General features: G+C 40.1%; 3 protein-coding genes across 7 annotated transcripts in view; 2 read left to right on the forward strand and 1 right to left on the reverse strand.

Annotated features, from left to right (window-relative positions):
• Positions 1 to 1,022: 1,022 nt before the first annotated feature.
• Jhbp3 (Juvenile hormone binding protein 3) lies at positions 1,023 to 2,723 on the forward strand. Its single transcript, XM_068296373.1, has 3 exons — positions 1,023 to 1,119; positions 1,780 to 1,850; positions 1,924 to 2,723. Exons 2-3 carry the CDS (start codon positions 1,784 to 1,786, stop codon positions 2,592 to 2,594), a joined length of 738 nt encoding a protein of 245 aa, XP_068152474.1. The 5' UTR covers positions 1,023 to 1,119; positions 1,780 to 1,783; the 3' UTR covers positions 2,595 to 2,723.
• A 236-nt stretch (positions 2,724 to 2,959) lies between these two features.
• Ubc6 (ubiquitin conjugating enzyme 6) lies at positions 2,960 to 6,138 on the forward strand. The gene is made up of 3 exons (XM_068297449.1): positions 2,960 to 3,178; positions 5,086 to 5,371; positions 5,852 to 6,138. The coding sequence occupies exons 1-3, from the start codon at positions 3,135 to 3,137 to the stop codon at positions 5,975 to 5,977; spliced, it is 456 nt and encodes a 151-aa protein (XP_068153550.1). The 5' UTR covers positions 2,960 to 3,134; the 3' UTR covers positions 5,978 to 6,138.
• A 1,913-nt stretch (positions 6,139 to 8,051) lies between these two features.
• The window catches only part of Cdep (Chondrocyte-derived ezrin-like domain containing protein), a 35,028-nt gene continuing 18,794 nt past the window's right edge, over positions 8,052 to 24,285 (reverse strand). Inside the window, exons 11-14 of one of the 5 annotated variants that reach the window (XM_068298050.1) lie at positions 9,306 to 10,607; positions 9,152 to 9,172; positions 8,583 to 9,081; positions 8,052 to 8,516 (exon numbers count right to left, since the gene is read on the reverse strand). In XM_068298050.1, the coding sequence (XP_068154151.1) occupies positions 8,441 to 8,516; positions 8,583 to 9,081; positions 9,152 to 9,172; positions 9,306 to 10,607 (1,898 nt within the window). In that variant the 3' untranslated portion in view covers positions 8,052 to 8,440. Of the gene's footprint in view, positions 8,517 to 8,582; positions 9,082 to 9,151; positions 9,173 to 9,305; positions 10,608 to 10,825; positions 24,101 to 24,285 lie in introns of those variants that run through there. The other 4 variants (XM_068298051.1, XM_068298052.1, XM_068298049.1 and 1 more) reach the window with 4 other exon arrangements.

Genomic DNA, 24,285 nt, shown 5'->3' on the forward strand with positions numbered 1-24,285 from the left:
AATGAATGAGAAATGTTATCTGATTGAAAATATATACATATGACAGATTTACATCTTAAGAATCCTAAATAAACATTAGATGAATGGGATACCGCTTTCATGTCAGGAATATGAGTGTGCACAATTTATTATATCTCTTATGATAGGGTCTAATATTAACTAGTTAGTCAACTGCACAAGCCGATCAAGATCATAGAATGAATGAGCAAACAATCAGCAATCAGCAAAATGCAAACACTCTTATATCAACTGTCCATTAGTATGCCTAATAAAATCAATAATTTATGATGTCATCTTGTTAACTCCAATCGAAGAGACTCCTACTAGTTTTCACTGTAGTTTCGCTTAAATTGCGTGTTCAATTTTCCGTTTCCTTTACGAAATTATCAATGGCATTGAACCATGACATAGGCGAGCGCAACCCCCAAGTATCCCAAAAAGGGTTGCATCCCCATCATCCAAACACCCCCTCTGCACCATTCTCCGGCGATGAAGTGGTGATGTAAGTAGTCAACAGTCTCCAGCCATTGTGAATTTTAAACGTAAACTCTCTCGAAACTCAACAGATTGTCAACGTAGAACAAATGACAAACGACTTATCCAATAATTGCAATAGGCACGAAAGTCTCCCCACCAAAAAACAAAACCTTATAACCCCTTAAAGTAATGCCAAGCCAAGCCAAAAACAAAAAAAGACTTGAGTAAACAGTTTATAGAATGGTTAGAATTAAAGCTGGCCTGGGTAAAACTTCCTTATTTGCATTGTGTCCAAGTGCCAATTCCCCCACATTAAGCTACCGTCTCTACGAGTTGTCTTATGTGGGTAAATCATTAGAATTATACAAATTATTGATACTAATAATCATCTGGGTAGCTGATTCTAACCCCATCACAGTCTCTTTCTCCCTCTCACACACTCTCTCTCTGTCGTCTCGATCGTCTGGCAAGTCGTTTGGGGTTCTACCCCAAGCTTTGGGCCGGCTTGCCTGATGTAAAACGTTTGCTATAAAATGGCAACAACACGACAGTTTTGCATTCAGTACGATTCGTCGACGGTTAGCTAAAACAACAATCTCAACAAATCTTGACCAGAAGCGACTACCTAAGCTCGAGAAAATTGTGAGTTCGGCCTTCAAAGTTTGAAGTTTGAAGTTGCCAAAGGCATAAAGAACATTAACCAAAAGATTAGCAAAACATTATTTTGCTAATAAATATTAAAATGTGAAATTAAACAACCAACAAAACTGATTACAAACAGAACAAGACTAATTAAATGTCAAAAGGCACTCCAAATGAAATTCCTTCAAAATGAGAATATTATAAATATCAAATCAGTGATTTAACTCGGGGACAGGAATAACAAATGGATCTAAATCTATTTTACGGAATCTAATAATATTGGTATTTGCATTTAACTTTGTTAAGGCAATTACGATAAATACTTAAAAGTCGAATTAACTTTAGGTTAATAAATTCTACGGAGGAATAGGCTATAAATATTAAGTATCCCTAAGCCCCTAATTAGAGGTAATTATTTTTTTTGTTAACATATTGATTTAGAGACAACACACCTTCCATTTAGTGGGCTGACAATTTCTACTCCCTCTTCTAATGCCTATAATCAAGTGACTACAAATGACGCTACAATTTAAAGGCGAAACAAAAAAATTTAATGATCTTTGACAATAACAATTGACTGTAATTTATGTGACGTCAATAGTGAAATGAACTGCTACTTTGTTTGGTTATCCTAACTCAAGTTATGTATTTTTTTTGCAGCACAATGAATTCGCAACTTTTTGTATTAGCTGTTTTGGTGTGCTTCTTGGGTTCCGCCATGGCCGTCATGCGTAAGTATATACATACATACATGAATATTATCCTACCATCTGATTGCTAATCATTTCCTTTATATACATTCAGCTGACTATATTCAGGTATGCCATCGTCATGAGCCCGAATTGTCCAAGTGTCTGAAGAACAGCGTTCACTCTCTACGCCCCTATTTGGCCAAGGGTATCAAGGAATTGAATATCCCTCCATTGGAACCTCTTTATATTGGCGATCTTAATATTCTGGATGGCTCAGCTGGTCTCACAGTTCTGGCTAAGAAACTGAGCATTAAAGGTGCCTCAAACTTTGAGATCACCAAATTGCGAGCTTCTATTCCGAATAAGCGTTTCGATTTCGAGTTGATTTTGCCGCATTTGCAAGGCGAAGGACTCTATGAGCTCAATGGCAATATTTTGGCACTACCCATTAAGGGAAAGGGACCATTTACCGGCAATTTCACCAACTTTGTTGCCTATGTTAAAGTGACATATGATGTTAAGAATGTCAACGATATTGAATATTTGCAAGTCAAGGACTTTGTTCTGAAGATTCGCACTGGCAAGGGAAATCTAAAACTGGACAATCTTTTCAATGGCGATAAAGTTTTGGGTGACGTGATCAACGATACGATTAATCAGAATTTCGAATCATTCACTAATGAGGTTATTGCCCCTATTGCTCGTGCCCTGCAGGAAAAGTTCCTTGTCATTACCACTAAAATTCTGGAGAATTTCACCTACAGCGAACTGTTCCCTGTTTAACTTGTTACCCGAATTGCGCTCAAAAACAATTAGTAATAAGTTTGTGATACACTTGATTTCTATAAAAATAATTAGTATTTAAAATTATTGCATATTTAAAAAATAAATACCTCTAAATTGAAAATTTAACGGCCTGCAACAATTTGAATTCGCCGCCTAACAGTGTCACCACACCGATAGTGGAAAAATATTAAGATTCGGTATTTTAGTGTGACCCTTCTAATTATAAGAGCTATCGATGCAATTCTCGATACAAAAAGTCGATATGACCTATCCGATATTAATATCAATGCAGTTCCCACCACTAGCACCTGCAAGCTATCGATGCAATTCTCGATACACAAAGTCGATATGACTTATCGATATCAATATCAATGCAGTTCCCACCACTAGCACCTGGGGAAATCGTTAACAAGAAAAACTATTAAAAATTTCAAAGTAAAATTTTCTGTTTATTAGTAGAAAACAATCGCAAAAAAGCGCATTGTTAAAACATCCTGATTACATTGAACACATAGTGATAATAAACGTTATTGAAACATGTCAACTCCCGCTCGCAGACGTCTGATGAGAGATTTTAAAAGGTAAGAGGCTAAGAAAAAAAGCAAAGTACACACACTTTGAGACTTCGTGCCCATTTGTCCCCAACCCCCAATCCGCAGTCTCGTGGCTTTTGTTGGTGGTAGTATGAAATGGAGAAACCTGTGACTACCTATAGGAAAGGGGGGTAGTGCTGTCCAATACATATGAAGAAACATATGTATCACCTTATAAGTGTGTGTGTGCGTGTGTGTGTGTGTGTCTATGGTGTGGAAGTTTGCGCAGCCAAAATAATCCAATGTATGTATGTACATATATACATACATAACATGTGCGCGTGTGTGTGTCTGTGTATATATTTAGGTATATGTGTAAGTGATTTTCTTTTATTTCTTGTTTGCTGTTTTAACAATTATGCTTTTATATTGTCTTTGACACTTGACTTTGATGTGGAAAATCAAGAATAGGGCAAAAACGGAAAACAACAATAGAAAATTTGCTTTTCGAATTTGCAAATTGCGTCGCAGACAAGAAAAAAACACCAACAAAATGAAAAGAGAGCAAGAAATAAAATTAGTTGTTGTTTTTCTGTTTCGTTTTTGTTAATGTTTGTTGAATCAGCAGCAGCGGCAGAGACGTTGGCAGAAGAGCAGCTGCGAAAAGCAAAAAGAAACTGTTTCATTCGCATCCTGGTTACGCTCTCTCGCTCTCGCGCCAGCTACCTTTCATTTTGACTCTCTCTCGCTCATTCAACCATCTCTTTTTCTCTTATTGCCACATACACGTACAACAACTTTCCTATTGAAATTTCGTCAAATGTTTTAATTGATTTTGGTCAAAATTACATTTTTTTTTTTTGATTGCATAAACGTTGTCGTTTTCCACCCGCTCTCAGGCCGCTTAGTCCTCACCTCAAAATCAAATGCACTTGAATAAATGTCAAGGCTATCTAGCTGATTGGGGTGGGATAATTAACCCTCTTTTCCACCCCCTCCCAGCACATACAATTGTTTTCTTTTGTACCTTTTTATCAATGTAAATTTATCTTTTTAGCTTTGCGAATTTTGGTCTTTAGTTTGTTGTTAAATCGATGATTTCATTTCAATTTCTTTGGTTTGAAGGGCGCGGCTTGGGGCTGGCTTGTTGCACGCGCTCCCCTGACCTCAATTTCTGCTATTGCTTTTGCTGGGCTCTCGCCTACACCCTCCCCCACATCCAGCAACCATTTCGTGCCAATTGACAGTCTTAATAATTCAATGAAAATTTTTCGGAAAATGTAAACAACATCTACACATACATACATACATACATGCATATATCTGCTATTTTTATGTTTCTTAAGCTCGTTGAACTGTAATCGATGAAACAAAGATGATGATGATGATGATGACGACGATAAAGATGATGATGCAGAATTGAAAACAGAAAAAACAAGACACATGCACGCTTAAATATCTACATATGCATATAAGTCTATATTACTCATCATCTGGAATGATTTATAAATTAGATTTCAATGCATATTGAAACAAAACAAGTGACTAGAAATGCGCAAATACAGTTGACTCAAATATGGCCTGTTTAGATTGATAGATTTTGTTTCTGGTATCCTGAACAGGATATAGGCATGTGGCATTTGTTTATATTTCCGGTTTTCTATGATTTTCAGTTTGGACATGACTCTATTTACTTACTATCGATCGTATTTCAGACGTTTCCATTAAAATATTATAGACAACCGATAAGCAGAATACCAATGATATGATAAATTTGCAATACAAATCTAATGTTTAACATGAAACAGATAATGGGTGATCTAGCAGTTTCCTTTTCCGTCTCATTTATTAATAAAATTCTAGAATATTTGTTGTTATTATTTCTTGAAATGAGTTTTATTTGCCCCCTAAATAGATTCCAATTTAATCTTATGTATGTCTTTTTTTTACTGCAGACTACAGGAAGATCCACCAACGGGTGTTTCGGGTGCGCCAACAGATAATAATATTATGATATGGAATGCTGTGATTTTTGGTCCACACGATACCCCATTCGAAGATGGTACCTTTAAGTTAACCATAGAATTTACTGAAGAATATCCAAATAAACCGCCAACAGTTCGATTTGTATCGAAAGTATTTCATCCGAACGTGTATGCAGATGGTGGCATATGCCTGGATATATTGCAAAATCGCTGGAGTCCCACATACGATGTGTCAGCAATTTTAACATCTATACAGGTGAGTCACCACAATTTAAAATAATTCAACCTTATTTACTAATCATGTTTATTTTCAAAAAGGTGCGTAACTTTGGGAATACTTTTCAGTCACACTATTGTTGATATTATGGTTTATTTATATATTATAACTTATTTATATTGCTAAAACGCGTGTGTTGTCAGCGATTATACAGTCGTTAATTAAACATCATAAAGTTGTTTATGAAGCGAGTAATAACTTTGGTCGTAAAATTGTTTTAGATTATAGTTTTAAAAAATTCTTAGTTTGATTATTTTTTTAATTCTTTTGTTATATGAAATGTGATTAATATGCTAGACAATTTTTGATTGGTTTTTTCGTGTTACTTATTAAGTACAAGGTTTTAATATGTAAGTGAATTCAAGTTGGGCGATGGTGTGTGGCCTGAATGGTTTATTAAAAACTTTGACCCCTTTCTACAATACATAAGTTAATACCAAATTTATTTTTGCATTGCAGTCACTGCTGAGCGATCCCAATCCAAATTCACCGGCAAACTCTACCGCCGCCCAGCTGTATAAGGAGAATCGTCGCGAGTATGAGAAGCGTGTGAAAGCTTGCGTTGAGCAGAGTTTCATCGATTAGCCATGCGCCCACATGAGGAACAGCACTAACAGCAACCACAACAACCATAGGGGCAGCCGAATAGTAAAAACGGCACCGGCACCAGGAATAACAGTTAAATGCAATAATAAAAACATCAAGTTTAAATTAAATAATACAAGAAATATTTATAACAATTATAATGCTACCAAGTTGTAACATCGCCTATGGCCCCTGTATACATACAACACTATCACACAACAACACGCACATACATTTAAACACAGCCACTCACGTACGTACAGGGCATTTTGTTTAATTTTCTATTTTGGCCTTAATTTTTCTCGATTTCCCTTTGGAAATTATCATCTTAAACACAGATCTTCACTCATGCGTGACAACAATAGTTATATCTCCTTTAAGCCTCTCAAAAGCTAGCACGGAAAATGTTATAATTGAAATAGCAGCAAAAAAAAAAAACGGGAAGGCAAATCTAAAGAAGAGAAAAAAAAAAAAAAAAAAAACAATTATTACTACATAATAATAATAAAAACAAAACACAAAAAAAAAAAAATTAAAAACAACACAAAAAAACGTAATTTAACAAACAAAAAATAGTTTCATTTTAAATATGCAAATTTTGAAATTATCGTAGACTTACAGTTTGACAAAATTATAAATAATAAATTGCAATGCAGAAACAAAAAAAAAAAAAACCAAAACAACAACAGCAATAGAAATTCCTGATGCTGCCTAGAAGAAACAAAAACCGTAATGAAAAAGTTAACTCTTGATGCAGTTTAGAATATATAAGTGTAAACCAAAACAAAGAAAAGAAAACAAAAATACATACACATGCTACCTAGATTGATCATTAAGTTAATTGGCCTAAACGAAATTGTGAAATTTTACTAGAAACTGTATGGAAACCTTAAATATATTAGTTGTGGCTTAGTATAAAAGAATATCTGATAAACTGCATATAAAGAGAAACAGAGTGAGTGAAGGAGAAATCAAATAATTATTTTGATAACTTTGCAAGCGAATCTATATCCCCTAACTACCTACCTCCCTCACCACCACAACACCATCCCTGCCCTATATACACTTTGCACTAGTCTTTTCATAATGATTTCTGTTTGTTTTTATCAAAAAAACTATATACACTCATACATGTATACATTGTGTAGTTCTTTATTGGAAAAGTTAAACCCTGCATCATATACAAATGTGTAACTGCCATTATTTGCCACGCCCTTCGGTTCCATTCACTGTGTCTCCGGCTAAGGCATTTCATTTAGTTAGTTATTAAGCGTTTACAATCGAGTTAAATTTGTTCATTTTCACCGTTTTTAATTGCTGTTCCTTTTTGCTATGAGAACCCTCCACTTTGGCACTTTGTGTTGAACTCAATGAATAATTGATGATAAAAAATAATGAATGAATATGACGAATGATGATGATGGTGATGCTCTGAGCATCATGTTAATATATATTTGAACTAATCGACCTACCTTATATATATATATATACATATATAGAAAGCATACTGTTTTAATTTCGAATTTGAATGATAAAAGTACAGATGACAAACAACACCCTCAATCACAACAGCAAAATGATAATTGCAGTATAACAATTAAAATTATGCGAAAATTTCAAATTACCTTATTGTAACTATTAAACAAATTATTATTATTAATATTAATAAAACTATAAGATTTCAAAATATCAATAAATGAGAAATACGACAAAAATCCATGGCGATATATTCTAAATTCTGTAGTTTTAAAATTTTTGCAAATTATACACTTTTATATTGCATTTTGTTTGGTACATTTTATTGTTTAGCATTAATCTTTCGCAAGAATAGTTCTAATATTCGCATAACTCATTACGAATCACCTGGTCAATCAATCTTTAATGAAAAACACAACCATGTCAACAAGTTTATCTTTTTTTTTGTAAGCCTAAAAGTATGCTACGAAATTTGGGTGAACAAATTCTTGATACCTTTAGAAATTTTTCCCCTGTTCCCAGATAATCAAAACTTTTTGGTTTATTGTTAAGTGTTTTTTATTTATTTTTTTTTTTATTAATTTGTTAAAGTCTATTAAAGTTAATGACTTAAAAACTTTTAATAATAATATGACAAATTTGATTACGTAGACAATCTTTTTTCCACATTTTTGACACATTAAACCACAAGAATTACAAAAGAAATACAAGAAAAGACACAAGACAAACAGTTATTTACATGGAAACTTAAAGGCTAACGTAATAGATTTGCATAAACTTTTAGCATACAAATACAACAGACATAAAATTGTATAAAAAGCGTGTGTATAAAGTTAAGTATATATATAAAGAAACGATAGGTATATAAAAATGGGAATATTATATAGAATACTATATAGAAGAGGCACAACAATGCAGCTCCATGGAATTGCACAAGGGTTGTTTGTTTGTGTGGGAGTGTTGGATGGAGGTGCCATAGGCCTAGTACTAATTGCAAATAGCATTGCTGTGTATATTTTTAAAATCCTGTGTTTGGGTAGTGCTGCGCAGGACCTCTAGCCATCTGAAATAGGCGAAACAAAAGTGTAATTAATGTTTAAATTAATTTTTTTTCTGTACGCTGACCAACCTATTGTAAGTATGAGCACTCTCCGCTCGAAAGAAGTACACATGGTTCTTGAATGATAGTTTAAAGACAAACTCTTTCTGCACGGCATCCTGGTGACCCGGTGGCCCAACTGTATAGCCCAACAATGGCAGACTGGCCAAAGCGAACTCATCCTGATAGCTCTTATAGAAATACAAACAGAACGAGGTGAACACCACCCAGAGTTTTTGCCATCCCGAACTATTCTTGAATTTACGCAATAGATAGCCGGATAGCTGGTGTTCGGCTGCGATTAGATGATCGCCCAGTCCGACGGTGGCGCCACGATGCCAACAGACGTGTAGTGCGGTATTGCTTCTTGTGGGTTGGGTTTTGTTTTGCTGTAGCTGCAACTGCAATTGCTGAGGCGTCAATGGGCCGCCTCCGTTGATGCTGCTGTTCAGGCTGCTGCTGTTGTTGCCGTTGGCATTGCTGCTGCTGGTGCTCAAACCGAGCAGATCGAGTCCCTCTTCGGACGAGCCTGTGGGAAAAAACAGAGGAATTCAATAAATAATCGATAGAAAACTTTCCGAGCAGGTTTGCAATCTTACGAAGCTTTGTAGCTTGCTTTTCTTGCCAGCCAAAAAAAAAAAAAAAACAGAAAATATATATTAAATTTCAATCAGGGCTAATTTTGCTATAGTATAAAAATGTATATTAATTTGTCTATTGCCAGACGGGCCCCTTCTTAATTAGAATACTCACTGCAATTCTTGAGGGTGGTCAATTGTAGTTGCATATTTGGTGGCTTGTTCTTAATGTCTGCTGCTGCCTTCGATAGCTCTGCCAGCCATAGGGTTTTCTCGGCAGTGGTGCCAGCACTTACTGTTATGGCACATTGACCGCCAAAAATGGAGAAGGTGTTATGCTCTGCATTCTCTGTTAGCAACGAACGAACTGGAACATGTCCCAAAATACGGAAGCTCTGGTCCAATGGATTCTTCGACCCATACAGTAAGATATCCGAAAACAGGAAGAACATGCGTTGTTGGAGGCCACGTTTGGAATGCTTTAGCAGACAACCCTGACGTATTAAGCGACGATGCGGTTGAACCAATTGATCGAAACTAATGTCTCGCTGCAGTTCGCATAACTCAACAAAATTGGCCGAATCGGCTAGTTGGCTTCGTATTTGCTTTGTGCTGCGTATTAGAAGATGATAGACAGCCTGACAATCAGCATAATCGGTATGCTCATCGGCATAATAGTCGCATAAACGCTCCAAAAGCAACTGATAGTGGAGCAAACGATTCATGGGCTTTAGCAGTAGTTCACCAATTGGCAGATAGCAAATCTTTTGCTGCTCGAAATCCTTATATAGCTGCTGGAAGCGTGCATCCGTCTCGTACATGTCGTTAAGACAGTGCAGCACATCCAAATGGGTTTGCACGTATTCCTCATAAATGGGCAGAGCGGCCATGTGCTTCATCATAACATCGCCAATGCGATGGGTCTCGTGGGTACCACGACCCTCCCAACAGACCATGCGATGCTCAATGTCGCGCAGGAATAGATTGTGATGTTGGGCCAGGGAATCCAGCTGATCGAACAATGGCTGTAATTGTTCGATATCGTCCAGGCTCAAGACTTGCCGGAATGAACAATTGAGTATATCTAAATCCTTTTTATAGGTACGCTCGGTCATTAGCAACTCTTTGGCCAAGAAATAACTTGGCTCAGTTGGCCATTTACGTTTCTTCACCTCCGATTCGATGTCGGGTCCGGGCCCATTGCCATTATGGCCATTCTGTCCATTCAGCTGATGATGTTGACCCACGCCAATTGAATGTGGATGAAAAGATGTGGGCGATGTAGCCACACCAGTGGCCAATTCTTGACGTTTAGCATGCTGAATCTCTGCCTGAATGATATCATACGTGCCAGCCTCTGAACGAGAAAGCGATGATGACTTGTCGGATCCCAAAGTTAGATCATAGCGTGTAGGGGGTGTGCCTATCTCCCCACGCCTATCCAGCGACATGTTGCCATTGATGCCATGATAGACATCTGTTTGTAGAAAAACGAAAAAGAAACAAAAACAACAACAAAATTAAGACCAAAAATTATAAAAATAATGCAATAATTTAACTTAAACCGTAAAGATTATTATAATATTTGATATCAATCGATGAACAGTTTCTTTTTAAGATTTAAAAATACAAAATACATAAAATGAATGAACTATAACGAATCATAAAAATTGCTGAATGAAAATCGCTTCTCGGTTTTGATTTGTTGGATTAATGAAGTTTTTATTTAGTCAAATTTCACATTCTATATAATTATATAATTTGATGCTCTGTTAAATCGATTGCACGTGTACATTTCATTTAATTATTATTAAACTTTCTGTTGTGGTTGTCTTATTTGGCTTTTAGTAGGTGAATTTTCAAACTATATAGTTTCAATTGCTATCTGTGTCTGCCTGTGTGTGTGTGTGTGTATAGCTGATGGAGGATTCTGCTATATAGTTTTCTTATATACTAGAATTCAGCTACGTCTTTTGGTTTCTCAATTATAATAAGAATAATAATAGGTTGGGTATATTCATTTCATTCTTATTAAATAAACACACTCAATTTGCACTTGAAGGAATTGTCGTTACTTTAAACATAAAATCTGCATTTTGTAAATCTATTAAAAACATTTCACCTAACTTAAAGAGTAATAAAACATTTGCTTTAAAAATCATCTCAAAAATGTAAGCCGAACTTTGTTTCACAACAACCAATTTAAATTTTAATGTATATTAATATATGGATAGGTATATACTTATGTACATATATCCATACTTATTTATACGTAAATGTAATTCATTGCACTAAAACTAAATGGAATACTTTTGATTTGAATACTTTTGATCTGCTAATTTAGTGAGAAATTATTGTACGTTGGGATTACGATTTTTTTTTCCTTTTTTTCAATGGGCCTAAAAACCTATACGAAAACATTGCGACTTTTTAGGTTTATATAATACTTTTAGTTGTTATTTACTTTCTGATGATAACCGATACTGATAACCTAACAACACCTTAATTACGTGAGTTTCAATATAATTTAAAACTTAACAGGGTTAATCGATCGATCTCTTCAGCTAGTAGTTTTATTTTGTATATATATATATATGGAATTTGTTTTTTATATAATTTCTTTAATATACTATATGTATGTATATAGTTTTTCTTATTGATTTCTCGAGATTTTGGCACACTTTTATGTACTAAGTAATACAACTTGGTTTTCATATATATATATTTTTGTTTTGTAAAGAAGTTTCTCATTGATTCTAAAAAATTGTTTTTTGGCATCGAAAAATTAAAAACTTATATAGCACAATTAACTATATAAAATATATATCAATAGAATTTAAATGCTTTAATTACAGACATTCGACGACACATTTTATGTATATAGAGTAATAAAGTGGGGGGAAGGGGGTCATTGGCAAAACAAATTGCATAGAGATCGGTTTTTGTTAACGGAGATCATCTGTTTGTGTGTAACTATAAATGGGATTGAAGTACATTAATTAGTTAGTTGTAAAGTTCTTGTGGAAGCAATAGAAACTCAGTTGACTAAGACTTATTATATTTAAACCATGGTAAATATAAATACTTTTAGGTTTGATTCGATTTGACACATTTTGCTGGTGATGGATCAAGTAAGTGGTAAACTCTTTTATAATCATAATTCTAATCGTACATAAATCTGATGTAATAATACATATAACATTATTGTTAAAACTTTCACAATGACGATTCATTTGAATATTAGTTAAATAACAATTAAATATTTGTTCCATTATTGGTTTTTGTTTTTATCTGAATTATTCGATGATTAAACAGTGCATTAAAATTTCATTTATATTTGTTCAACTGGTTTTAACATTATTACTCTCTTGTTGTTGTTGTTGTTGTTAAGTTATTGCATTTATGCAACTCAATCTAATAAGTCAACCGACAAGGCGCCCGGCCTTTAACTAAAGATGTCGATATATCTATAATGTATGTATGTATATATATGTTTATCTTTATATATCGATCATCCCAAATCTTAACTGACATCTCGATTCGAACGATCATTGTTTGATTTTTTGTTATGTTTAATGTTTGATTAAAATGTAATTGTAATTTGATTTTCGAACGCTTCAGGATAATTTAAATATTTCAACTTTAATATTAGTTGTCTTTATGTTTTTTTTTTTTGTTAGGATCTGCAGCAAGAGAGTTATTTTCCTTTTTGGCTTTCCTTTTGTTTTGTCTTTGGCTTTGTCGTAAATCAGTCTCAATTACAAATAAGTTGGTTATAAGTGTTCTTGGATCTTGTAAAAGTCATAGAGTTCTCAAAAAAACGTCTCATTGGGCAAGGCAACGGAATGAAAATGAAAATGCTGCATTCTGGTATTATAAGCACATTTCTTTTTGTTTCTTACTGATCGCTCAGATCATCGGAATCGTGGAACTTGGGAGGCGGATCAACGCGTATATCCAGACCGCAGGCATAACGTTCATATTCAATCGGTTCGGTCTCATAGTCGGATAGAAAGTCGGGATAGGGTAGTTGCTCACGGGCGGCAGCAGATTCCACTACTGTTGCAGATCGATTGGTTCCACGTCTAATGGTGGCCGTGGCTCCAGGTCCACCAAATCCACTGCCACTGTCCTCGCTGGAGTTGGCTAACTCGTCTGAGAGACCACCGCCGCGTGTCTCATACTCACTCTCCTCGGGATTGCAATACCTGCGACCATGATAAGGTTGCGACGATGATGGTGACGACGCCGCCGCTGCAGCTGCCCCACTCGATGTGCCTGGATGCACCGCTGTGGAATCTTCACGTTTCAACTGTCGTTTTTTGGTGCGTGCTGGTTTAACGGGTTGTCCACTAGATGGCGGCATCGGGTGATTATTTGGTGCCGGCCTCTCACTGGGGATTGTCTGATACATGGGCTTGGTGATGTGTCCCAAGCGATCATAGCGTGGAAAACCCATCTCATCCACATTGTCACTCATATCGAGACTCTCAAACTTTCCAACACATGATCCGCTGTATTGCGGATAATCATCATATTCATCGGTTTGATCCTGCTCCAGTTCCTCATCGAATTCCAAATATTGATCGTCACGTTGGTACGAATATTCAGAACTTCCCGAATCCATTTCGGGTACATAACCCTCGGAGCATTCTGAGCTTTCTGCTTGTTCTAGCAATGCGGCAGCAGCCATATTCGCACGAATCCGTTTGGCAGGCAATTGTCGTTTCTTGCGATAGCCTCGATTACGCAGCTTGGGATCCTGACCGCCGCGTACATCCAAGGAGCTATCCGTATCGTTACCACTGGGTGGACTCTTTATCGAGGCAGCAATGCCAATGTTGGCAGCCAACTGACTAGTTCCGGGTGACTTTCTGGGTGGTTTCTGCACCAGTTGATTGGGCGGCGATTCGGAACTAAGACTACTCGAATAATAGGGTGAGCAGCGTATCAATTTATCCGCCCGTTGTGGCATTTGTGGCGAATTGGGTTCGGTACTTTCACTATTTAATGTATTTGTGGTGGTTGTTGTATAAGTGGCGGACGATGTGGAGTGAGCATCACGTTCCTCATCGATCCGCATGGTTAGCTCTTGTGAGGATTGCTGTGACTTACTCAACATGTGTTCGTGGAACGAACTCGATTGTCGAAATTGTTTGCTCGATGTCTTAAAGTCACGGATTTGTGTCTTGGACAATGTCTTGTCATCGTAACTGTGATGCTTTGCCAACGGTTTTGCCGGCGGTGCTCCTACATCTCCAGGTAAATCACTCGGTGTAATAATCGGCGGAATAGTGGGCACGGGAGGAGGAGCTGGTTTCGCCACAACCAGAGCTTTTTTTGCTTCTTCGGCAGCTTCCGCCGCTTCTGCCGCAGCAGCAGCCTGTTCGGCTAGTCCTGGCTGCTTCATTTTATTGAGCAGGGCCTGCATAATAGGTCGAGTCACTGCTGGCTTGGGTTTTGTCGGCGGCTGTGGGGCACGAGGTTTTTCGCGGCGTATCGCTTGCTGGGATTGTTGTGTTTGAATCTGGGTGCTTTGTGTCTGAGCGACAGTTCCATGCAAGGGGACAAACTCCTGGCTCTGATACCGTTCAGTAAGCTTCTCACTGTGCGCATACAGGCGTTCGACAAACGGCGACTCTGACTCAGAGCAAATCTCCTGACTCTGATACAATTTGGACATCATTTCTAAGGAACGGCGTTTGCGTGCTGCTGCACTTGTTTCTGGAGCATTTGACTCCGGATGATCTGGTTGGCTGATACGAGCCTGATTGCCATTGCTACCGCTGCGTCGATGGATTTGCGGCAATGATGAACGTTTCTCCTCGCTGGGCGAACTCAAACTGGTCTTTGCTGTGACTCGTGGTTGCTTTAATGGTAGATACTCTCCTGGAGCCACTCCGACCAATGTACGACTGCTCGAGGTGGACCATTCACTAATCGTGTGGGCCATTTCTGTTAGAGTCAATGTGGTATCATCACTTCGAGTCGCCGATGTTGTTTCGCTCATTTTATCAGTCTCTGAATTGGACAGCATATCATAACGTAGGCCATCGGACGATCCATTCTCACCGCTGAATTTGTGAGAATAGCTACCACTCTGTTCATTTAGACTTTCGGCCGACTTATTAATGCTGCTAATACTGGACTTGGTTTGATTGGACTTCTCACTTTTTGCACAGGATTGTGTCGACACAGCCGAAAGACTATCGGAGCCAGAGAGATTTGCATATTGACGCACGGTGTTTGTTCCGGTAGACCATTCAGAAATGCTGAGACCTATTGAAGTGTCCTCCGAATGAGAGCTATGGGTGCATTTCTTTTGTTGCAGTCCCATGCGCACAGTTCCATCGAGATCGGTGCCAATGGAGCTGGTCTCCTCTTCAGAATGGCTGGAGTGGCTACATTTCTTGCAGCTGCCGCCTCCGCTACTGAGGCGCGCTTCATAGTTTCGACGCACTGTTGTCTGATCATCCAAATAAGTGCTTCCGGACAGGATGTCATCGATAGAGGTATCCGAGTTATTCGATCCCCGCGATAGCTTTCGCAACTGTGCATCCGGCGAGAGTTGCACCTTAATGGTGCCTGGCATAAAGACATCGTCGTTGGTCGAAAACATTTCATCCTCAGACAATGGGCTTCTGGGTGCTGGAGAACGTGTTGGCTGAGCAACAATAACTTCTGGACTAGATCCTTTACGTGGGCTAACTCGAGCAGTGGGTTGTGTGGAGGAGGTACTGCAGCTTACGTTAAGCGATGATGATAAGCACGAAGCTGCACTCAGTGTGGAACTAAGACAGCTAACTGTATCTGGTTGAATTTGCTCGCTGCCAAAGTCCTTGTCCTCGAAAGCTGATGACATTAAGTAAGCAGTTTCCTCATAGGGCAAAACTTTTGCCACATCTGGTGGACCAATCGATGATTGTTGAGTCTCCTCGTCAAGAACCACCTTATCCGGATTTTGAACTTCACTCGTGTAGTATGTCTCAATGCTTTCCACAATAATAGGTGCAGCAACACCCACTGTACTCGATGGTGGAGAGGGCCAATCGATCGAATCCTGCGATTGTTGAAATGACATGCTAGCCTTCCAACAGAACGATTTTGGTACGGGCTTATCTAAGTCTGGCATACCATACAAATTATCTGGTGGTTTCACCGGTACATGATCGAACGGTATTTCAGGCAATGGCCAATCTTCAGAGTCCTGACTTCCCGCATTGGACAAACACATGAGTGTGTGTCGTTCTAGATCATCTGCGGTATGCTGTTCATCCACATGGGTGACGGAGAAACGTCCTGTGATCAGAGTGGGCGACTTTGGTTCATTGACACTGCCAAAACTGGATAGACGATCACCAGTGGCCGAGTCGCAGGGAATATCTGGCATTTCGGCAGAAGTTCGACGATCGGCATCTGATATATATGCCAAATTGGTGTTGCTGCGCGAATCCGAACTTAAACTTGGCTGATGATCGGTGGATCCAACTGATTCGTCACGCATACTGACTGAATGGGTTGACGCCTTACTCACATCATCCTCCATGCTCGACTTCTCTGAAGCAGTGCTTCTTTCCGAAATGCGGGAAAGGGTTCGTCCTAAAGTGAAACCAGTGCTATAGCCGATAATATCAGTGGGATTCACTCCGATGCCGCCCAATGTACTACTAGTCATGGCTGGATAGCCAAATGTTGTAGGGAAATCATTTAAATCATCTTGATAACTGGTATCGCTCTCAGCTTTCTGTTCATCTGGCGATACTTCCTTCACATCACTGTCTGAAGAATCTCGCAAAGGATTCTGTGCATCATAGCGTTCATAGCCGCCGTCGGTTTCCACATGATGCCATGGATCATCGGTGCTTGAACTGTTTGAACTTTCAATGGGAAATGCTTTCCATGTACCCTGTTGTTCCTTCTGAGCCAACTCGCCGCGTCTTTGTGCTGCACCCATAGAGCCAGAGCTACTTTCAGTTTCAAAGGAGCCACGGGATTCCACACTTAACGATCCCTTTGAATCAAAGCTAGACTTTGACTCTTGTGAGCTTCGATCGCTTCCAGATTTTCCGGTCTCGGCTTTGCTCACCGACAACTTCTTACCAGCATTAGCTCTAGCCGGTTTCTCTATCCTAGGTGGCTTGCGAGATCCGCCAGAGCTCCCCGACTCACTGTCTTCGGGGCGTTGTAAAATTTTTGCAATCCTTTCCTCTATAGGATCTAGATAAAATTCAGTACTATTTCCTAGATCAATTGGACTCTGCTTTTCTAGGGTTGGTGTTGTGGGTTTCTTTATTATGATTTTTGGCTCATTGGTGGGTGTCTGGTCATTTGAGTCCGTGGGTGTAATTTGGACATCTCCCGTCTCTTTGGACGAACTTACGTCCAATTGGAGCATGCGCTGTTTAAGTTCCTGACATTTTTTAGCTTCTTCATTGCCAAAATCCTGGGATATTCCCAAAGGACGAGCTATAGAACAGCTAACACTAGATTCTTCTTCCATAGAGCTCTTTTCCTTGCCTACGGAAAGACTCCAATCCTGCTGACGTTGTGGACTACTATCCTTTTCACCACTAGTCCAGGAATCAGAGCTCTTTGATTTATCGCTTTGTTTCTCCAAGCTATACTTCTTTTTGCTATCTGATGTGTATTTCTCGAAAGTTTCCAGAACAGATTTTTCAATCATGGGGCTGGCGTTCGGTGGTGTCACCAATATGTTTAAGTCTGACGTGGGCGTGGCACAATTAGAATATTCCAACGGATTGGCATCTTCCAGAGTGGCCTGCGTTTCAAGGACATTTCGATCTGGTTCTAGAGTACGTGGCTCATTCTCTGAGGTGTCGGAACCAATAAACTCATCGCACTCAACAGTTATCCATGAACCTGTCTCATCGCTACGACTGCGATCTAAGCTCAAGCGATTTGTGTCGTGTCGACCTACCTTCAGATGACGTCTTACAGATGAATTATCATCTTCTTCTATTGACGGTTCCTCGCACTCAATGGTGGGCACACGATGTGGATAACCCTCTCCGGGTCCGGGAACAGGTGATTTGCTTGCTGGTGAATGACTGTCATCTACAGATACAAATGAGTCTAGACTCTCAGCTGTTGATGCTTTACGGCTGTAAGTACACTCACTATCGCGTGTGTCCTCCGAAGGTAGGGAACGCTTTAGTATCTCCAATGATCGACGTTCTGATATCACTGCCTGCATATCAATATCCTCCGGAACATTGTATTGATGGGCAAACATGCGACGATCCCCAATGGCACTGCGAGTTATTGGCACCGGCGGTTTCTCTTCGGCTTTCTTTTTGTCGTCCAGACTGCGTGCCTTAATGTCAGTGCCCAAGTAATGATGCTCAACTGGTTTCTCTAAGCTGCTCGATTTGCCGTCAATCTTTTTATGCACTACCACACTGCCCTCGATCTTTTGCTTGATCTCTTGAGCTTTGGCTATTTTCTTTGGTGATTTGATCAACATGTCTTCGGGTACATCAGATTTTTCCGAGTCTTCAAATGATTTATTGCGATCTTCAAAGCTGCGGTTTGCTTTATCCAGTTTGTCGGGACTACGTCCCTCATCAAAGCTGCGGCTGAACTTGACCAATGAATTGTCCAATTTGCGCGGCGCCTTTGCAATTAGAACATGATCTTCGGCCTTCGACTTGAATTCAGTTTCTATGATTATTTTATCTCCATCAGTTTTCACTAGAATCTTATCTTCTGGAGCTGGGAAAGCTGGCAATGTGTCCTTTACAGGACTGAGCATGGTGATTGTCTGTTTCATGGCGGATTCGTAGAGTTTTTGTTGTCGCTCCTTGCGTTTGGCAATATCAGCTTCGGTTTCCTCTTGTGATTTGCTTTTATCCTTACTTAAACGTCGCATATCAATAGAACGAGGTCGCTCCTTTGGGCTTGACTTTTTACTTCCTCGGCCATCCTTACCAGCTTTTATATCATCGGCACTTGTTCGCCGTGACTCTGGACGACTTCGCGAGACAGGCTTACCCTTGTAAGGCTCTGAAGTCTTCAGTTTGCCCTTGCCCGTACTCTCTATGCTGCTTGCCCTTGAGACTCCAGGTGAGGTCTTGCGAGAACTGTTTGCCGAGCTGTAGGGAGACCAATCTGTAAATCGATATTTGGGTATATTTAAAATTAGATGATCACCACTCTTCAGTTTCATCTTAGACTTCTTTTTGTCCTTGATCTTAACACCTTGCAGAGCAATTTTTTCAATATATTTCAATTGATTAAGCAATTGAACTTCCTCCGTATCAATTGTGACTGCACTTAACAGGGAGTCACGTTTATTTGTATTGTAACTGCTCTGTGTAGGAATGGAGCCGGCGCACGAGTGTACACTATCCGCAGTGTCGTCATCCTGTTGATTTGTTTGCCCGTTGGCCAATGATTTCTCTTCGAGTATTTCTGCTTCCTCCTCAAAACCAACAGTGTCGTCTTTGGAGGAGAATGCATTCATGGGTGGCAAACGATGTAGAGAAATAACCGGTGTATCCAAACTCTTGGTACGTCGTTCAGCCGTCGGTGATTGTTGCTGCGTGGCCTTTTGCCGTTGCAGTGACACGGAACCCTCAGAAAGATTAAGACGAGCATGGGCAAAGAGTATCGGTGCATGTCCTTTTGAACGCATCACTATGGATGAATCAATAATCTCCTCAATTAATTTCACCTTCGATTTCGTTTGCCCTGGACTGGCCGTTTGCTTCTTCAGCGTATAATCAATGTCAGAGCCGCTGATCTTTTCTTCATGGCACGTTTCATAGATATCATCGTTGCTGCGAAAGAATTCGGCATGCTCTAGTATGGGCGATGGGATATTTTCATTTCGTTGATAATCATTTGTGCACTCATCCATTCGACCACCGCGCATCGGTACATGTGGCTCATCCTCCGATGATGGTATCGATATGGAACGCTCCGAAATACGTCGCAGTTCGGTGGCATTGGCATATTGTGGATCTAGTTTTTGAGTATGATAGCGATTCTCCAAGTCAGCCAGTCGACGGCATTGCGGTGGCGAACCCTCAATTTCGGTGGAGCTCATGGTTTGGCCACGGCCCCAAGCAGCCGAAATGAGACGACTTTGCTCTATGCGCAAAATAGACTCAATCTCCTTGCGTGACTGCGGTGGCGAAAATTCCAGACGATCTGGTATAGCCTCTGCCGAACCAAACACATCATCCGAATCAAGACTCTCGTCGTCTGAGGAGAACGACGTTATGCGGGTCTTGCCTTTTTTTGATTTACCAGCCGATTTTGTTTTGGGTATGATTCTTGGCTTATTGGCCTTTCGAGCATTCGCTTGGAGTTCCTTCCGTAGACTCTGAATGAGCTCCATTTGTTTTTGCTCTAGCTTTTGCTGTTGCATGCTCTCGGTCCTGGAACTAGTGGCCGAATCACTTTCGATTTGACTTAATTTCTTGTTTAATTTCTCTAAAGTAGAGGCGTCCATTTGTTTTGTTATATCTCGCTTGGGTGACGAAAGCTGTATAGTTGGTATCGTCTTTTCGATTTCAAGAGTAATGGGATCTACCTTTGACAAATCAATGTTCTGGGTGAATAGAAATTCTTTCGTCTCGGCCGGAAGTAAACTGTCCAAAATATCGGGTAAAAAGTCAATTGTTCCTGGTACAACGGCTGGTAAGTTGGTGTTTGCTTTTGGCGACTTTGGTGACTTTGGGGATTTCGGTGATTTGGGAGATTTTGGTGACTTCGGCGACTTCGGCTTTATGTGTTTCTTTTCTCCCGATACTGGTGCTGTTCCATTCAGAATGTGCCGCTTATGCAGCACATAAGGTATGTCCTCCTTTAGAACTTTAGTAAATCGTCGTTCGTAGTCACGGAAGAAGCTCTTGGGCAATTCGAATCCGGTCTTGGGTAGATCTACTTGAGGGGCTGCACTTCCTGCCGCTCCTTCGTAACATTTTGGTATTTCGAAATTGCCATGAGCCTTGCAAAGTGGCGGAGCACTGGGTATTTGTTTATAGATGTAATCTTCATCGCTCGAATTTGAATCGGCTGGAGTAAGATCTATGGACTTCTGATGCATTAGTACATGCCGCCTTGAATTGCTACCCAAGCGAACACGATTGGCCAGGGAGTTGGGATCACTCTTGGTTCGTTCGACTGTGGCATGAGAATAGTTCATGGGAACTAATATCGGGTTGTATTCCTCGAAATGAGTCTTGGCCATAAGCTCTTCTTTGCGTGTAATTTTCTGATGCGCCATTACGCGGGCCTGTTGCTTTTCAAATTCCGAAATAAGCTCCGGGGTAAGCGGATACTCAGGACTTTGTTTTGATTTCTCATCCTTGGGCTGTCCTTCCCACTGTTTTGTATACTTCTGGATGCATTCGATACGATCCTGATCGAAACTAAATATATTTTCACTATCAGAACGACGACGGAAAGCAGAAATCTTGCAAGATTGCGAATTACTTTTCTTAATTGGCGCTGTTTTGTCCAGCGAATCACCGGTTTGTATGTCCTTTTCCTTACAACGCATACCAGAGGCCGGAGTCGATACTGATTCTGGTGATTTGTTGCCAAACGACTTGGCATTGCGTTCAATTTCCACATTCTGTAAACTAATCGAATGGACCTTTGAGGTCTTGTGTGTTTTGTTGCTGGGAAACGTTGAATATGTATCACGACTGTCATAAAATGAACTATTCGCCGTTGATGAATGCGTGTCGGAGAGCAGGCAATCATGACTCTTGACCTTGGGACGAGAGTAAAGTCCTTCTGCTTCAACAGCTGCACCGGCCTCCACAGCATCGTAATAGTCGCTTTTAGATTCCTGACTGGATTGTGCAAATTTCTCGTAGAGTTCCTTTTTGTTGAATTGTTTAACTTTCTTACATGTTGTTGTTGGCATTTCATAGTTCCGTCCAAAACAATCGCCAACCAAGGATTCTTTCGAGTCCTGACTAGACGCCACTGATGTCTTGCTCTTCGTTGTTTCTCTGGATTTTTTACTGTCGGTGTGGTAAAGACTATCGCGTGATTTCTTACTGGAGTCCGAGCTGCGTGATATTTTGGTCTCAAACATTTCGCTTTGGCTTTCTTGGCTAGATGTTCGAGTTAGCAGAGCTTCCTGAATTTTCTTGTAAAAGTTGCCATCCGATTTAACCGAGAGTTTCTCACGGGGCAAATAACGTGGATCTTCGGCATCCCAGATTTCATTCATTATATCGGCAGCTGACTTAGATTTTACATCAATTGCCGAACGATATTTGTGCCGCTCAGAGACGGATTCATCATCGCTTGGTATATAATTGCCAGAGTCCAAAGAACACGAACGTATGTGATCTTCGGATCGGCGACGTCCGCTGAAGAAATCGATATCATATTTCTCCAACAGCTCGTAACTGTCCTGAGAGATGTCATCCTGAGAGCCAGAATAATCCAATTGCTGGCCATAATGACGTTTATGGTCGTGGTTGTTAAACGTGGTGCCCGGATAGCTGGACGAATAAACTTTGCTCTGTGTCAATGGAAAGAAGTCTTGATGTGCATCAATGGAGTGGTTCTTGGTGAAATACAACGAATGCCTTGAATCATCATAACGAGTTACAGGCGAATCAATGCGATTAGACGAGAGAAATTCCTTATCAAATGCTGTCATCGGTTTGGACTGCTCGCGATCATAGTAAGTTGTAGAACTATATCGCTCAAAGAGATCCTTGCAGGAACTACTCTTTAGCCACGATTCGCGTGCAACCTGATCGTAGATGTTTTCACCCTCCTCATCGTCATCCTCGTCGTCCTCATCGTTCATATAGTGGGCAGCAGCTTCTTCAGGTTTCACAAATTGAGCTGTGGAATACAGATTACCTGAAGACATTTGATATTCCAATTTCTCTGAGGATGTACGCCGAGCTGGCGGTAGATTCCCAACAGAATGATGGGTAATATAGTGACTGTCATAGGAATCTACAGAATCTACGCCCGACAATTCCGAGTTTCTTGGCAACGAGTGCGTTTGCCTAGAGCTTTGCGAGTCCAAAGACGGAGTTAGATGATTCTCCGAATGAGCCAGTTTAACTCTCTCTTTGGCAGCATAGCGTTTAGTATTAAACCCAGTCCCAAAATATGATGAAGACGACGATTCGGAAGGATGATTTAGATCGTTGTGGTATTGATAGTTGTTGTAGCTACGCTCTTGGGCAGCAGCAAAGGCAGAAGTACTTGGCTGCTGCAGCATAGGCACTGTTGGGGGCTGAAGACCCAACTGTTTGGCTCGAGTATATTGCAGAATAGTTTGATCTATAAACTCATCACTGAAATGTTTTTCGCGTGTTTTTGATTTGGCTTTGCGATTCACAGTCGCATAAATGTCATTACGTTCGTTCAAATTGAGATGTTCGCTATTGGAGAGCTTATGCTCGGGATATTTATAATGGCCAGCGCCGCCGCCGCCACCCATATCGTTGATGTCAGTATAGATAATGTTGTCGGTTTCCGTTTCGGTTGAGTTTGCATTAGCATTGTTGAGCATGCACTGTTTAGACATCGAATAATTCGTACTGCTATAATGGACTGGGGTGACAGTTTGCGATTGGGACTCCTGTGAGCGAAGCGGCGGACGATGGGCATTGGCCAAGGCCGCCAGTGAGGCTGCCGCCATACTCTCCCGATTGATGGTAGATGCTGTCAAGTCCGAATCCGCTTCCTCCTCGGCTAATTCCTCCTCCTCCCCCATATGGTCCTCCTCCCCCCCCTCCTCCATGTCCACAGGTTCCAACATTTCCTCCTCCTGTTCCTCCAATTCCATAGAGCTGCTGAGATCCACCATAGTGTTGTTGTGCGTGTTGCTGTTGTGCGAGTTGTTGGTGTTGATGCTGATGCTGATGAGCTGCGGCGACGCAGGGACAAACACTTGGGATCCCACTGAGACTCGACGAGGGGTGCTGCTGCTGTACAAGTGGGACAAGTGGCTCAGACCTGCATTTCAATAATCGCGACCACGGAATGAGAGAGTGTCAAGAAAGAGTTAGCACACACGTTCACACATTGGTTTCAAAAGAAACCAAAAAACTAATAAAACAAAAATCAAAGACAAACCGAAATCATACCGAAATCAAATGAATCACAAAAGTCGGTTTTAAAACACTTTTAAACCAAAAGGA

This window comes from Drosophila tropicalis, unplaced genomic scaffold (assembly GCF_018151085.1).
Source record: "Drosophila tropicalis isolate 14030-0801.00 unplaced genomic scaffold, ASM1815108v1 contig_859, whole genome shotgun sequence".
NCBI lineage: Eukaryota > Metazoa > Arthropoda > Insecta > Diptera > Drosophilidae > Drosophila > Drosophila tropicalis.